This window comes from Lepidochelys olivacea, assembly GCF_965140295.1.
Source record: "Lepidochelys olivacea isolate rLepOli2 genome assembly, chromosome: 1".
Classification (NCBI taxonomy): Eukaryota; Metazoa; Chordata; order Testudines; family Cheloniidae; genus Lepidochelys; species Lepidochelys olivacea.
The window spans coordinates 217,563,282-217,579,876 of NC_140411.1; the positions used below are offsets into that span (position 1 = coordinate 217,563,282).

The 16,595-nt window shown below is 48.9% G+C and overlaps 1 protein-coding gene across 1 annotated transcript in view; it reads left to right on the forward strand.

Moving 5' to 3' along the window:
* Positions 1 to 538: 538 nt before the first annotated feature.
* LOC311526468 (antigen WC1.1-like) overlaps positions 539 to 16,595 on the forward strand; it is a gene marked incomplete at both ends in the record, with an annotated part of 60,549 nt that continues 44,492 nt past the window's right edge. The window contains 2 exon segments of the mRNA XM_084639559.1: positions 539 to 602; positions 7,812 to 8,126. Coding sequence (XP_084495685.1) covers positions 539 to 602; positions 7,812 to 8,126 — 379 coding nt within the window.

Sequence of the window (16,595 nt, forward strand, 5' to 3'; positions counted from 1 at the left end):
CTGGTTCTAGTGACTTGTCCTTGTCTACAATTGGGCATGTCCTATACTGGGAATTGGTCTTGTAATGATCACCTTTGGCACAGGGGATTTATTCCCTAGTTTATAAAATAACCTGCCTCAAATGTCTCCCAACTGATATCTAATACAATATAGAATCTATGAGGGTGAGAAACAGCTTAGCTACATACAGTTTGTACAGCAGTTTTTGTTCCCGCACCAGAGATGGGGTTAGCCGATGATCTGAGGCTGTGGTAAACCTGACGTCAGGAGGGGGCTCATCACTCATATATGGTGATGCTTGTTGCTTTTGAGTTTTATTGGATGTTTTAGCTTCATACATTCACAGATAAAACCACTGATAATAACTAAAAAGGCAGATGGGTTTGCTATTGGTTCCTTCCCGCAGCTGATGCCAGCCTCTGAATCTATATATTTCCCTTCCACTGCTTTGTTGTCACTTGTCAGTCACAGAGGAGCCCTGGCAGGTGTTTAGGTGCAGCCAGTGCAGTGAATGAGGGGACAGCAAGTCAGGCTGGCAATGAAGGGACATCTCTCCACTCCGGTGCTGTGGCTTCTTCTCCTCACAATTCAGGTCATAGCAGGTAAGTCTCCTCTGTGTTTCACCAGGGGAGCTGGGTTAACTGGAACTAGGGTGGTAACTTTTACAGTCTGCTTTTTACCATCTGTGTCTGGCTTGGAGGTTGTGACTTTTCCTTTTGGGATTGGACCTTGCCACTGTTACCGAGGCTTTTACTACTTTGAGATTGAACTAATGCAATGACCTCTGTGTGGGGCTGCACCTTAAAACCATTCAGAGAACAAAGCTGGTGCAAATGGCAGCGACTCACTGAGCAGCGCATCTGGCTGGGAGCATGTTACAGCCATTCTGCAGGGTCTGCACTGGCTGCCCAGCTATGGGTGGAGGTTAAGGTGTTGGTGATGATTTATAAAGTCCTAAATGGTCTGGGACCAGCCTCTCTGAGGGATCACCTCTCTCCCTGTGCCGTATGGCCAGAGCTATGGTCAGCAGGGTACCCGAGCTTGTTCCCCCTTTTATAAAGGAGAGTGGTGGCTGGCAGGATGCTCTCTGTGGGGGCTCCAGGACTCTAGAACTTGCTCGCCCTTTGGGCCAAAATAGTGCAAATTTGGTGATGACCTTTTGGGCACACTGCAAAATACACTTGTGTGAGGCGTGGGGGTTGGGAAGGACACAGGCTGTGCATCACATAATGAGAAAGGGGTGGAAGGAGTTTCTGTAGGTGTCTGGCTAGCTGAGTTCCTATTGAAATGGTCACTTATGCTGCTGGAATTTGTGTGTTATCCATGCCGTCCGGGTGCCTAGAGCCTTGGCTAGGCGTCACTTTAGTGTTTTAAATCCCAAGAAATACATCAATAATTTGGGATCCAACAGAAATGTCTGTTGGTCCAGAATCCAACAGCTCCAAGGGCCAAGTCCTGGCTCCTCACTCCCCCATTCACTCACTGAAGCCAGGAGAAGTTTTGCATGTGTGAGATGAGCAGGATTTTCCCAAATAAACCCAGAGCTGATTCCTACCACAGAATGAGTGAGGGGGTGTGAGGTAGGGTGCAGTGTGCAATACCCTGTGCGTGTGAGGGTACTGGAAGTTCTGCCAGCGGGAAGATTTATGCTGTGGGACCCCTGCCTCCCTCCCTCCCTCAGGGTTTCTGCTGGCACACAGCAGCTTTGAATCCGAGCTGGAGTCTAGAGAAGCCCGACCAGCACAAGCTGCATGGCAGAGGTGCTGTATCAGTGTCTCTGTCATAAATATAAAGGGAAGGGTGAACCCCTTTAAAATCCCTCCTGGCCAGAGGAAAAAATCCTCTCACCTGTCAAGGGTTAAGAAGCTAAAGGTAACCTCACTGGCACCTGACCAAAATGACCAATGAGGAGACTTTGAAAGATACTTTCAAAAGCTGGGAAGAGGGAGAAAAACAAAGGGTCTGTGTCTGTCTGGGTGATGCTTTTGCTGGGGACAGAACAGGAATGGAGTCTTAGAACTTAGTAAGTAATCTAGCTAGATATGCGTTTGATAATGATTTCTTTAAATGGCTGAGAAAATAAGCTGTGCTGAATAGAATGAATATTCCTCTCTGTGTGTCTTTTTGTAACGTAAGGTTTTGCGTCGAGGGATTCTCTATGTTTTGAATAGAATTACACTGTAAGATATTTACCATCCCGATTTTACAGAGGTGATTCTTTTACTTTTTCTTCTATTAAAATTCTTCTTTTAAGAACCTGATTGCTTTTTTCATTGTTCTTAAGATCCAAGGGTTTGTTCTGTGGTTACCTATGCAAATTGGTGAGGATTTTTATCAAACCTTCCCCAGGAAGTGGGGTGCCAGGGTTGGGAGGATTTTGGGGGGAAAGACATTTCCAGACAACACTTTCCTAATAAAATAAACCCAGATAAACGTTTGGTGGTGGCAGTGGAAGTCCAAGGGCAAAGGGTAAAATAGTTTGTAGCTTGGGGAAGTTTTAACGTAAGCTGGTAAAAGTAAGCTTAGGAGGTTTTTATGCAGGTCCCCACATCTATACCCTAGAGTTCAGAGTGGGGAAGGAACCTTGGCAGCCTCTCACGGCCACATTGGTTTCATTCCCTCAAGGCTGCCCCGCCCAGGGCTGCTCTCCTTCCTCCAGCACAGAGGGGGCTGCAGGCTCTTTGCCAAACTGTGTCCAAGCTCCAGGCAGACTTAACACTAATGGGGGGCCTAGACAATGTGTTACAGCAGCATGTGCTCGTCAAATGCAGGGAGTGAATCTGGCCCAAAGATTCCAGAAATGATTAAATATAGGATTAAAATCAAATGTGAGACCCAGATATAATTTAAATAATACAGTGATTGGAACCTGTTGGGCTGGTATTAATAGCATGAGAATGATCCAGGTGTTTGGCAGGGGAGCGAATGCCTCAGCAGTAGCTGTTTCATGGGAACCCGATGTGCTGCTGCACCAGCTAGAGAAACTGAAGTTGAAGCTGATAATGAGAAATTTCAGTCTAAATTATTGCATTAGAGTAAAAACAGCCCAAATGTATATTTCACAGACAGCTCAGTAACTGTGTGGTGATTAGGGACCTAAGACCCTGAAAATCCTGAGCAAACCAAACCATCTAGCAGGTTACTTGGTGTTTATATTTCAAATTCCCAAGAAGCTGAAATATAATGTGCTGGGGCTAGAGCCCATGACAGAGCTGTACATGACCAGAAAGCAGAGCATTTTGTGGTGACTCGTGCGCGATCAGACTGGCATTGCAGGAGATGGACAATTGTTGCTTTGTGAGGAATAAATTATGACATGATTGTGGGACAGTGTCATATAGTGATGCCAAGCACATGTTCAGCTCAATGCATTTTTGTTGGATTTATAAGCAAATGTGCATCATCCCCTAGAAATTTTTTATTTTCTAGGGGAAATTTGAGTTTGCTTCGCATGACGCAAACACAGTGTTGCAGGGGAGTATACAGGATAGGGGATATCACCATGTAGCTATTTTCCCTTTTCCTCAGTGCCCCAATCCCCCTCCATTAGCCCTGAACAGAGGCTTGGACAGTCTTTGCCAGAAGATCGTTGTGCAATGCACCCCATATTTGTCACAGTGATATTATTATGATCTGATTATGACATAATTATGATGGATTTTATCCTACATAAGTCATGTGAGGTGTCGTTGGAAAAGTTATCATTTGCTGAATATGATTATCCTATTTGCATGCATTTATTCTTTTTTGTATCTGAAGATATGAATACTGACTATGTATCTATACTTCAAATATAGTTACACCTGGGTAACGCCCACTAGACAAGATGCTTTCAGTCTAGATAGTGGGTGGGAAAGGGCCTATTCAGGTTAATGGGCCATTCGGAAAAACAATAGGACTTAGGAGAAGCTTATTCTCCAGCTGGTGAGCCCTCCTGAGAATGCTCCAGACAGCCTGTAAGTAATGGCTGCTATGACTCTACAAAGACATGTGACCAGGCCACATGATGCTGGACTCCATCTTGGGATGTCAGTATTTTTCCATAAACTGGTCTGGGAACCAAGCTTTGAAACAAAGGGTTTGCACCATAAGCAAAAGCTATATAAGGCAGGGAGTGACATCATCTGGGGTCTTCACTCCCCACACAATAAGACTCCTGGAAACTCCTGAGGACCAAAGACTGAACTGCGGGAAGTGCTGGACCCATGCTAAAGAGATTTCTAGCCTGTGTATGAAACACCTGGGGATTCCAAGCTGCAAAGCAAGTGTAGCTTGTGCCTTAAGACTCTGCAGCCTGTTTGTATCATCTCTTAGGGTAAGAATCTGCTAATTCATATCCAATCTATCTAGTATATTAAACTTAGGTAGCATTTTTGTTTATTTGCTAGGTAATCTACTTTGATCTGTTTGCTATCACTTATAATCACTTAAAAGCTATCTTTTGTAGTTAATAAACTTGTTTTTGTTTTCATCTAAACCAGTGAGCTTTGACTGGAGTGCTTGAGGAAAATCTCAGCTTGGGTACTACAAGTGTGCATTGTTCTCTTCACATTGAGGGAGAGGTGGACCAGGTGTTAAACCCATATACTGGTCAGATTTGACCAGGGCAGGATGGTACTGCTCTCAGATCCTAGGCTGGGAAGCTGGTGATTAGAGAGCCTGTATGTGACTGCAGCTGGGTGTGTCCCTACCTGTATGAAAGCTGGTGAAAGTGCAGGCTGGAGGGCTTTGCAGTTTGTCACCGCAGTACAGTGTGAGAGGGAGCCCAAGCTGGTGCATCAGGGGGCTCAGTGATACCCTAGTTCAAGGTGGCACCCCGGGGGGAACCCGTCACAATAGTGATTCACCATTATTGATCCACCCCAAATATGTGGGCTCCAGGCAAACATTATACAATTCTTTGGGCTCCAGGCAAACAAATGAGAAAATATCAGGGATGGACAAAAGCCACAGGTTTCACTCCCAGACCGGGATCTGAATTTACCCAATGTTCAGAATGCTGGCTGGGGTCATTATTCCAAGTTGGGCCCAAGTGGTGCAAGCATACGATAGGTGCAGTATGTAAATGTAATTGTTATCCTGAAAGGTGCTAATGGCTGCCATCACGGGGTCTTGGATCAGAAGCGAATCACAGACATCATGACAGCTAATGGCTGGACCAAGCACACTCTATTAGGCTCAATAGACAGAACCATCAAAATCTTTTATGTAGTAAAAACATGTCCAGACGCTGGGGGCTATTGCCCAAGTCACTGGCCACATGGTCAGGGCAGAGCTAGCCAGGGCTTTCCCTTGTTGCCAATGCAGGGGCCAGGATATTGGTGTTGGACTATGTCTGTTGGAGGGAGAAGCCAGTAGAAGGAGTTGTGGCTGGGATCCAAGAAGGGAGCAAAGAACCAAAGCCTGTTGGAGCTCGCTGGAGGTGCAGGCTGGGGATTTCTGAGCACTGAAACTGCTGGCTGTTGTTAGGTTCAACTCTATTCAGGGAAACAGAACTCTGTGTGCACTTAGCCTTGTGTCCTACCACAAGTGAACGTCACTGAGTTAACTCGATTGAAAAAAAACTAACCCTTTCTTCCTAGTGCAGACCAGGCCCAAGGGGTTTCCTTTGGGACTCGACTGCACAGAGCAGCTCCTAATAACCTTCCCTGTGGATTGCAGCAAAGTGACTGTTTTGTATTTACTTGGCATTGAAGGAGCAGGACGGTCTGGCCACGTACTGGTGTGAATTGCACTGTTCTCTCAGCTCCATGGAGGCTCCTTAAACATGGTGTCCCCAGCTCAGCCATCCACTGCTGCAACCAGCCTGTTCCAGGGCTCATAGTGGAACTCTGCATGTAGCCGTAGCTCCTAGGTGTAGTAATGATGCCTGGACTTGCTCCCAGTCTCAGGGACAGTCCAGGGTCGTCAAACCCTGTCCTGGGGGCCAGTTCTCCCAGGCAATATCTGAGGACTGTGTGGCAGGCAGTGGCCCCACCTCACAGTCCTAGTAAACTGCCTCTCTCCCAGCAGCCAGCTTTTCCTCTCCACAACCCCCAGAAATGCAAAGAGGCCTAGAGACAACTGAGGGCAGGGGGTGAAACTCAGAGCAACTGGGAGAAAAGCAGCTTGCAGGGAGTGGGGGCAGAGTCTGCTCCTCATCTGGGGAAGGAGCAGCCTGTACGTGCTGGGCAGAGAGGCCAGTTAGAAAGGGGAGAAGAGGAGGGGGAAGAGCCCAGGGGAGGAGGGGGGTAAGAGACCAGTGGAAGAGGGAAATGTGTGGGGCAGGTGGGGAGAGGAAGCTCCGTTAGGGAGCACAAGGCTGTAATGCCAAGCGCCACAGAAAAAAATTGCAAGGTTAAAAAAACCATCCAGTCTCATTTTTCCATCTGTCTTTGGACTTTAGAATCCCCGTCTACACCTCTGCCAGCGCTTGGGGTGAGAATCGCAGGCTGAAAAGTCACCCTTTGTGCACCCGAACTGCACGACTCCCCCTGGCTGCTCAGCTGGAGACTGCGCTTACCCTCCCCTCACCCCAGAGACGGGAACTGCCGTCCATTGCCCAGCACTGCCTTCGCTCTCCCGTCCTGCTTCAGTTCCTCTGACAGAAGAAGGGCTGGCTGGGAAATAGCTTGACAGCCACTGAGCTAATTCATGAGCATGGTTCATGCTCGCACACAGAACTTCTGTCACTGGTCAGGGGTGAGTTACAGACAGAGATACTGGAGACCTTCACTCTGACATCAACCATTCACATCAGCTATAATGTCACCATAACACAATGGGATTGGTTTAGCCTTTTGCAAATAGCAACACTTCTCTGAATCCCCCCCACCCCACCCCCATAACTTCTCTGTCGGAGGCTGTTAAGCACTCTCCTCACTCTAGAGGCCCCTCCTCTTCCCTTGCCTCCTTCCAGCCTCCTCTTCCAGACCCCCTCTTCCCCTCTCCACCCTCCCTCCTGCCCCCTACTACAGTCCAGATTCTTCACCCCACTACTCCCTCATATCCCTCTGCTCCAGACCCCCACCTCCCTGCCCCTCCACTCCCCTCACCTCCCTCCTTCCTCCTTCTCCAGACCCCTCCGCACCCTCCCCAGCTCTCCCTCCTACCTCACTCTAGACCCCCTCCTCTCCCTTCCTCCTGACCCAACTTTCCAGACCCCCTCCCTTCCCCTGGTCCCCTGCTCCAGACCCCCCACCCTACACTTTCCACTCCTCCTTTCTGCTGACATAGCACCTGCACCCCATTCCCTTGTAACCCCAGAATCTGCCTCCAGCCCCCAAGTGCCCTGCTCCCCTCACTCTTCCCCTCCTCCTTGCACAGGGTCTCTGCTGCTCATCACAGTCCATGGGTCCTGTCCAGTCCCCTGAGCCATTCAGGGGAAGCCACGTACCCTGCTAAAGTCTCACTGAAAACAGTGGTAGGTGGCAGCCAGCTTTACTCAGGGAGGCCTCACTCCCACGTGCTGACAGCCTGTAGGGAGATGGCGGCACCTCGCTGACTTCAGCCCCAGTGACAGTGACAGGAGATGGTGCCATTTGGAATAAGGGAAACTCGGTGAGTTGGCGCCTTTCATCGTGTTCTCATGAGACAGGTAAAAACACCCCAAATTGCCAGAGTGGGGATAAAATGGCGAAAGCTACAGCAGTGACAGCCCCGAGTGGGAGGCTCTGAGACAGGATCAGGTGGAGTCATGAGGCAGCTCTGGGCATGTCCCATTCTCCTGGCTCTGGGCGCGGATCCCCTGCTGCTGGGCGCGGACTCTGCTGTGCAAACGCTGGGGAGGAGGCTCCCTGCTCACTCTGACCCTGCTCTGTCTCTCTTTGAAGGTGCCAACCAGCTGAGGCTGGCGGATGGACGCAGCCACTGTGCCGGGAGAGTGGAGGTTAAACACCAGGATCAGTGGGGGACGGTGTGTGATACCAGCTGGGACATGGAAGATGCTGAGGTGGTTTGTAAGCAGCTGGGATGTGGATCTGCTGTCAGTGCCCCTGGCCGGGCTCATTTTGGAGAAGGATCTGGACCAACTTGGCTGATTCTAGTTGATTGTGGTGGTGACGAGTCAGCTCTCTGGGACTGCAATCATGTAGGATGGGCTGCATTCCAGTGCTCTCATTCTCTTGATACTGGAGTGATCTGCTCAGGTAAGAACTCGGCCAACTTGCCCCTGTAGGAAACTCCCCATGAGGGACAAGGGACTGAACACAGTGAGTGACATTCCTGGTGACTCAGAACTGGACTATGCCCTGCACTGGGGTCAGGGTGGAACTGACCAGTCTCTCCCTGAGCTCCCTTGGGCAGACTGGGGATGAGCAGGCTGCACCATCCTCTGCACCACTAGCAGGGGGCAGCTGGGGCAGTTGTTGTGGGGTGTGGTGTTGGCCCCATTAGCAGGTTTGTGCTGATACATGCCTGGGTACAGCCGCCCAGAGTCTCCCCAGGGCTTCAGCAGCAGCTGCAACCCTGCCTGTGGCTGTGGGAGCTGGGACTGGAGCCAGGGGGGGCGAGTGCTGTGGAGTTTTACCCAGAGTTCCCTGAGGCAGCAGGAGAGGAGCCCTGAGCCTGCACTTGTCAAGGTTCCTCCCCCACTCTGAACTCTAGGGTACAGATGTGGGGACCTGCATGAAAAAAAACCTCCTAAGCTTATCTTTACCAGCTTAGGTCAAAACTTCCCCAAGGTACAAAATATTCCCCCCGTTGTCCTTGGACTGGCCGCTACCACCACCAAACTAATACTGGTTACTGGGGAAGAGCTGTTTGCACGCGTCTTTCCCCCCAAAATACTTCCCAAAACCCTGCACCCCACTTCCTGGACAAGGTTTGGTAAAAAGCCTCACCAATTTGCCTAGGTGACTACAGACCCAGACCCTTGGATCTTAAGAACAATGAACAATCCTCCCAACACTTGCACCCCCCCTTTCCTGGGAAATGTTGGATAAAAAGCCTCACCAATTTGCATAGGTGACCACAGACCCAAACCCTTGGATCTGAGAACAATGAAAAAGCATTCAGTTTTTTACAAGAAGACTTTTAATAAAAAATAGAAGTAAATAGAAATAAAGAAATCCCCCCTGTAAAATCAGGATGGTAGATATCTTACAGGGTAATTAGATTCAAAACATAGAGAACCCCTGTAGGCAAAACCTTAAGTTACAAAAAAGATACACAGACAGAAATAGTTATTCTATTCAGCACAATTCTTTTCTCAGCCATTTAAAGAAATCATAATCTAACACATACCTAGCTAGATTACTTACTAAAAGTTCTAAGACTCCATTCCTGTTCTGTCCCTGGCAAGAGCAGCATACAGACAGACACAGACCCTTTGTTTCTCTCCCTCCTCCCAGCTTTTGAAAGTATCTTGTCTCCTCATTGGTCATTTTGGTCAGGTGCCAGCGAGGTTACCTTTAGCTTCTTAACCCTTTACAGGTGAGAGGAGCTTTCCCCTGGCCAGGAGGGATTTCAAAGGGGTTTACCCTTCCCTTTATATTTATGACACGCCCCCCAAATCTCAGCTAGGGTGAAACACTGGCTGGGATTTCTTCCTGGAGCTCTAGGAAAACAGAGTTAATAAGACACATGCATCTCTAAATATACTACCAAGTACATAAAGACTAACAGTATTTTCCACATCTCAAGGATGATTTTAACCAGTTGATTCTGGGAAACTTTCACAGGAGAGTGCATCAGCCACTTTGTTAAAAGCTCCTGAGATGTGTTGGATGTCGAAATCAAAATCTTGGAGAGCTAAACTCCACCGAAGAAGTTTTTTGTTAGTTTCTTTGACGGTGTGAAGCCACTTTAGTGCAGCATGGTCGGTTCGCAGGTGGAAACGCCGTCCCCAAACACATGGGCGTAGCTTTTCCAGAGCGTAGACAATGGCATAACATTCTTTTTCAGTTACTGACCAGTTGCTTTCCCTCTCAGACAGTTTTTTGCTGAGAAACACTACAGGGTGGAATTCTTGATCAGGTCCTTTCTGCATTAAAACTGCTCCCACACCACGCTCGGATGCATCTGTGGTTACCAGGAACGGTTTGTCAAAGTCTGGGGCCCTTAGTACAGGGTCAGACAGGAGTGTCGCTTTAAGCTTGTTAAAGGCCTTCTGACACTTTCCGGTCCACTGAACAGCATTTGGCTGTTTCTTTTTGGTTAGGTCTGTCAGTGGGGCAGCGATTTGGCTGTAGTGCGGTACAAATCGTCTGTAATAACCGGCCAAGTCTAAGAAGGATTGAACCTGTTTCTTTGACTTTGGGACAGGCCACTTTTAGATAGCATCCACTTTGGCCTGTAGGGGGCTGATAGTTCCTTGACCCACCTGGTGTCCAAGGTAAGTCACTCTGTTTAGGCCTATTTGACACTTCTTAGCCTTAACAGTTAGTCCTGCCTCCCTTATGCGCTCAAGGACTTTTTGTAGATGTTCCAGGTGGTCTGCCCAGGAATCCGAAAATATGGCCACGTCGTCAAGGTAGGCAACTGCATATTCTCCTAATCCCGCTAGGAGACCATCTACAAGTCTTTGGAAAGTGGCGGGTGCATTTCGCAGCCCGAAAGGTAGTACGTTAAATTCATACAGCCCGAGATGTGTGATGAAGGCTGACCTTTCCTTGGCAGATTCATCTAGCGGTACCTGCCAGTACCCCTTGGTTAAGTCCAAGGTAGAGATGAACTGGGCCCGTCCCAGTTTCTCTAATAGTTCATCTGTGCGTGGCATTGGATAGTTGTCTGGGCGAGTTACAGCATTTAGCTTACGGTAGTCCACGCAAAAACGTATTTCCCCATCTGGTTTGGGAACTAGAACCACTGGAGATGCCCATGCACTTTCAGAGGGGCGGATTACACCCATCTGTAACATATCCTGGATCTCCCGTTCTATAGCAGTTTTAGCTTGAGGAGACACCCGGTAAGGGTGGACCCTAATTGGGTGAGCATTACCTGTGTCAATGGAGTGGTATGCCCGTTCAGTCAGTCCTGGGGTGGCTGAGAACGTTGGCGCGTAGCTAGTGCACAGCTCCTGGATCTGCTGTCGCTGCATACGCCCAAGGGTCATGGAGAGGTTCACCTCTTCCACACCACCACCACATTTCCCTTCGTAGTAGACACCTTCAGGCCACTCAGCGTCGTCTCCTCCCTGGGCTGTAAACTGACAAACCTTTAATTCTCTGGAATAAAAGGGCTTTAGAGAATTAATATGGTACACCTTAGGCTTTCGGTTGGAGGTGGGGAATGCTATGAGATAATTAACAGCTCCCAGGCGCTCCTGGACCATGAATGGCCCTTCCCACGATGCTTCCATTTTATGGGCCTGGAGCGCCTTTAAGACCATGACCTGGTCTCCTACTTTGAAGGAACGCTCTCTGGCATGTTTATCATACCAGGCTTTTTGCTCTTTTTGAGCATCCTGTAAGTTTTCTCTAGCAAGGGCTAAAGAGGTTCGGAGGGTGTTTTGTAGGTTGGTTACAAAGTCCAGAATGTTAGTTCCTGGAGAAGGTGTAAATCCCTCCCATTGCTGCTTCACCAACTGCAATGGCCCCTTAACCTCACGGCCATATACAAGTTCAAATGGGGAAAACCCTAAACTGGGATGTGGTACAGCTCTGTAGGCAAAGAGCAACTGCTGCAACACTAGGTCCCAATCATTGGAGTGCTCATTTACGAATTTACATATCATGGCCCCCAAAGTTCCATTAAACTTCTCCACCATGCCATTTGTTTGATGATTGTAAGGAGTGGCAACCAAGTGATTTACCCCATGAGCTTCCCTAAGGTTTTTCATAGTTCCTGCCAGGAAATTAGTCCCTGCATCTGTGAGGCTGTCAGAGGGCCAACCTACCCTGGCAAAAATGTCTGCTAGTGCCTGGCACACACTTTTAGCCCTGGTGTTGCTTAGAGCTACTGCTTCCGGCCATCGGGTGGCAAAATCCATGAAAGTCAGTATGTACTGCTTTCCTCTGGGTGTCTTTTTTGGAAAAGGACCCAGAATATCCACAGCTACTCGCTGAAATGGAACTTCAATGATGGGGAGTGGCTGGAGAGGGGCTTTGACCTGGTCTTGGGGTTTTTCCACTCTTTGGCACACCTCACAAGACTGGACATAGGTAGAAACATCCTTGCCCATTCCCTCCCAGTGGAATGACCCCCCCAAACGGTCTTTGGTCCTGTTCACCCCAGCATGGCCACTAGGGTGATCATGGGCTAAGCTCAAGAGCTTGGCCCGGTATTTCGTTGGAACTACCAACTGTCTCTGAGGATGCCAGTCTTCCTGGTGTCCACCAGAAAGAGTTTCCTTGTATAAAAGTCCTCTTTCTACAACAAACCTGGATCGATTAGAAGAGCTGAGAGGTGGTGGGTTGCTCCGTGCCGCCCTCCAAGCTCTCTGGAGGCTTTCATCTGCTTCCTGTTCGGTCTGGAACTGTTCCCTTGATGCTGGAGACATCAGTTCCTCATTGGATTGTGGACCTAGGCTTGGTCCCTCTGGAAGCGATATAGGGGATGGAGCTGTTTCTGTTGACTGTGAACCGCTCTCCGCTGGTGCACTATGTTGGGATTCAGGCTCCGGCTGAGCCTCTTGTGTAGAGTTATCGGCTGCTGCCAGTTCAGGTTCGGTGGGGCCCTCTGGTGTTGAGGTTGCAAGTACTGGATTCAGTGCTGGCACGGGGTCTGGTGTTGGTTGTTTGGCTGGTTCCAGTTCTGGGACTGGTTCCGTCTGGGTCTCTGGGACTGGATCCACTACTGCTGTTGCAGACATTGGCCTGGGGCCCGGGTCCATCACCTCTGACTGGGTCCTGATAGAAGTTTCCGGAACAGAGCTAGGCCTCACGGCTTGTTTAGCCTGGCTGCGGGTGACCATTCCCACCCTCTTGGCCTGCTTCACATGATTGGCCAAGTCTTCCCCCAACAGCATGGGGATGGGATAATCATCATAGACTGCAAAAGTCCACATTCCTGACCAGCCCTTGTACTGGACAGGCAACTTGGCTGTAGGCAAATTGAAAGAGTTGGACTTGAAGGGTTGAATCATCACTTGGATCTCTGGGTTGATTAAATTGGGGTCCACTAAGGAAGCATGGATAGCTGACACCTGTGCTCCGGTGTCCCTCCACGCGGTGACCTTCTTCCCGCCCACACTCAGTTTCCCTCTGCTCCAAGGGTATCTGGGAGGTATCTGGGCCTGTGGACCTCTGGTGTGATTCCGGTGCAATGAACTGTAATCTGTTGGGGTTCTTGGGGCAGTTGGCCTTCACATGCCCCAGCTCGTTACATTTAAAACATCGTCCAGCTGACGGGTCACTGGGGCGAGGAGGGTTGCTGGAGAACGGGGTGTTGGGATGATAAGGGGTCTGGAGGGTTCTTTGGGAGGTAGGTGGGGCTTTGGGCGGCCCCCGGTAATAGGGTGTGGTCTGGGGTGGTCCCTTCTGGTCTCCGCTCCAACTGCAACCAGTTTTCTTCTTCTCTGCCACCTCCACCCATCTGGCTCCAATCTCTCCTGCCTCAATTACAGTTTTGGGTTTCCCATCTAGGATGTATCTTTCTATTTCCTCAGGAACACCCTCTAAGAATTGTTCCATTTGCATTAGGAAGGGCAAATTTACTGGAGAGTCAACACTTGCTCCTGATATCCAGGCATCCCAATGTTTCACAATGTGGTAGGCATGTCGGGTAAATGACATGTCTGGTTTCCACCTTAGGGCTCTGAACCTCCGACGAGACTGCTCGGGTGTTATCCCCATTCTGACTCTCGCCTTGGATTTAAACAGTTCATACTTGTTCATGTGTTCTTTAGGCATTTCAGCTGCCACCTCAGCTAAGGGTCCACTGAGCTGCGGCCTCAGCTCTACCATGTATTGGTCAGTAGAGATGTTGTACCCAAGGCAGGCCCTTTCGAAGTTTTCTAAGAAGGCCTCAGTATCATCACCTGCCTTGTAGGTGGGGAACTTTCTGGGATGGGAAGTGGTACCTGGAGAAGGATTGCTAGGGTTTGTTGGTATATTCTGCTGGGCCTTTATCCTCTCCACCTCCTCCACATGCTTCCTCTCTTTTTCCTTCTCCTCCTCCTCCACATGCTTCCTCTCTTTTTCCTTCTCCTCCTCCTCCTCCACATGCTTCCTTGCCTCCATTTCCCTCTTGTGGGCAGCCTCCTGTACCTCCTTCTCCAGCCACATGAGTTCTATCTGTCTTTCATGTTCCCTTTGTTTTTCCTCAGCCTGAAATTTGGCTAATTCCAGCTGTAGTCGAGCTGAGGATTTGGTCATTCTAACCTCTCTGTTTTTAACTAACTTTATACCCGAGGTTTAGAAATAAACAAACAAAACTTGGCTGTAAAATTTTGCTGTGCTGGAATAGAATACCTATTCTCTGATAGTGACTGTCAGCCTACAGAAAAAGACAATTCCCTTGTCTCTGCTCTGGGCCCAAATTAAATCAAAAAACCTCCAACTACTTGGAAACCTGCTTACCCAGCCCAAAGAAAAAGCAAATGGGTAGAACACACCCCCTATTTACTTTTAGGAAGAAAAGAAAAAAAAAACCTCTGGGTTGGAAGACTGTGAATTTCCCTGCAGGAGTTAAGTACCCTGCCTCCAGGCAAAGAAAACCTGCAATTCACAAGATAATCCCCTTTTGTCTCTGCTTGGCCACAAAGCAGAGAGAAACCAAGCTGCTTTCAGTTTCAAAGCTGCTTTCTGGACTTCCTAAAAATTCCTTTTTAAAATCTGTATTTCTAGTTCAAAAAATCTCAACTGGATCTCAAAATGATTTCAGGTTAATCCCACCACAATGCCACCATGTCACGGTTCCTCCCCCACTCTGAACTCTAGGGTACAGATGTGGAGACCTGCATGAAAAACCTCCTAAGCTTATCTTTACCAGCTTAGGTCAAAACTTCCCCAAGGTACAAAATATTACACCCGTTACCCTTGGACTGGCCGCTACCACCACCAAACTAATACTGGTTACTGGGGAAGAGCTGTTTGGACGCGTCTTTCCCCCCAAAATACTTCCCAAAACCCTGCACCCCACTTCCTGGACAAGGTTTGGTAAAAAGCCTCACCAATTTGCCTAGGTGACTACAGACCCAGACCCTTGGATCTTAAGAACAATGAACAATCCTCCCAACACTTGCACCCCCCCTTTCCTGGGAAATGTTGGATAAAAAGCCTCACCAATTTGCATAGGTGACCACAGACCCAAACCCTTGGATCTGAGAACAATGAAAAAGCATTCAGTTTTCTTACAAGAAGACTTTTAATAAAAATAGAAGTAAATAGAAATAAAGAAATCCCCCCTGTAAAATCAGGATGGTAGATATCTTACAGGGTAATTAGATTCAAAACATAGAGAACCCCTGTAGGCAAAACCTTAAGTTACAAAAAAGATACACAGACAGAAATAGTTATTCTATTCAGCACAATTCTTTTCTCAGCCATTTAAAGAAATCATAATCTAACACATACCTAGCTAGATTACTTACTAAAAGTTCTGAGACTCCATTCCTGTTCTGTCCCTGGAAAGAGCAGCATACAGACAGACACAGACCCTTTGTTTCTCTCCCTCCTCCCAGCTTTTGAAAGTATCTTGTCTCCTCATTGGTCATTTTGGTCAGGTGCCAGCGAGGCTACCTTTAGCTTCTTAACCCTTTACAGGTGAGAGGAGCTTTCCCCTGGCCAGGAGGGATTTCAAAGGGGTTTACCCTTCCCTTTATATTTATGACAGGAGCCCTGAGCCTGCACTTGGCAAGGGGGAGGGGCCAAAACAGCTGGGGTAGGTGCAGGGGGCAAAAACTGGCTATACTGCTCCACATGTCTACGCTCCTTCCCCGAATCCCCCTGCAGGGAACTCCCACATGGTGCATAGCTCTTTGCTCCACAGCCTGCCCAGCTGTCTTCCCATGCAGGGTGGGCTAGATTTACCCCCCAGCACAATGTCATGGAGACTGCACCTGGATCCCTCTGCACTCTGCATTTGGGAATTAATTTGTATGCATAACCTGGCTTCATCAAAGCGTGTGCAAGTAAAATGCCTGGGGACAGGGCTTTGCACAGCGTGACAAATGCACTGAGAGAAACAGCTCCTGACGCAGATAAGACTTAGAGTAGGACCATGGATCACTGCATCTGGCTGAACAGCGATAACGCCTCTTTGTTCTGATTAGCTCAGTTTGCACCTTGCTTCTAGTCCCTGATCACCACCATTGGTGAGGTCACACCTGAGCGCGGGGGTCAGTGCTCTGTGTGTCTCCCCCTCACACCCTGCCACTCACTTACTATCCTCATTGTAGGATCTCCAGAAACTGTCTAGAGTGTTCACCCCAGCTCTGTACCTTCTGGGCCCCGGCTGTGTCAGCACAAAGGGGCCACAGTCACCGTAAGCCCCACCCCTTCCCGCGGAAATATGCCTGGCACGGTGGTGGCCTCCTCAACGGGCTCTAAACGGGAGTAAACCCCAGCACGTGGAGGTGCATTTGTAACATTGACAGACCCTGGTTGGTGGCAGGCAGGACTGACCCTGGGACCTCTGAAGCTTAGTGCTGTGGGCCTCTACTGCATAAGCTAAAAAAGCACCTGCCTATTAACCAAGGATGTAGCAGACTCATAAAAATCTAGGTGATTTCGGTG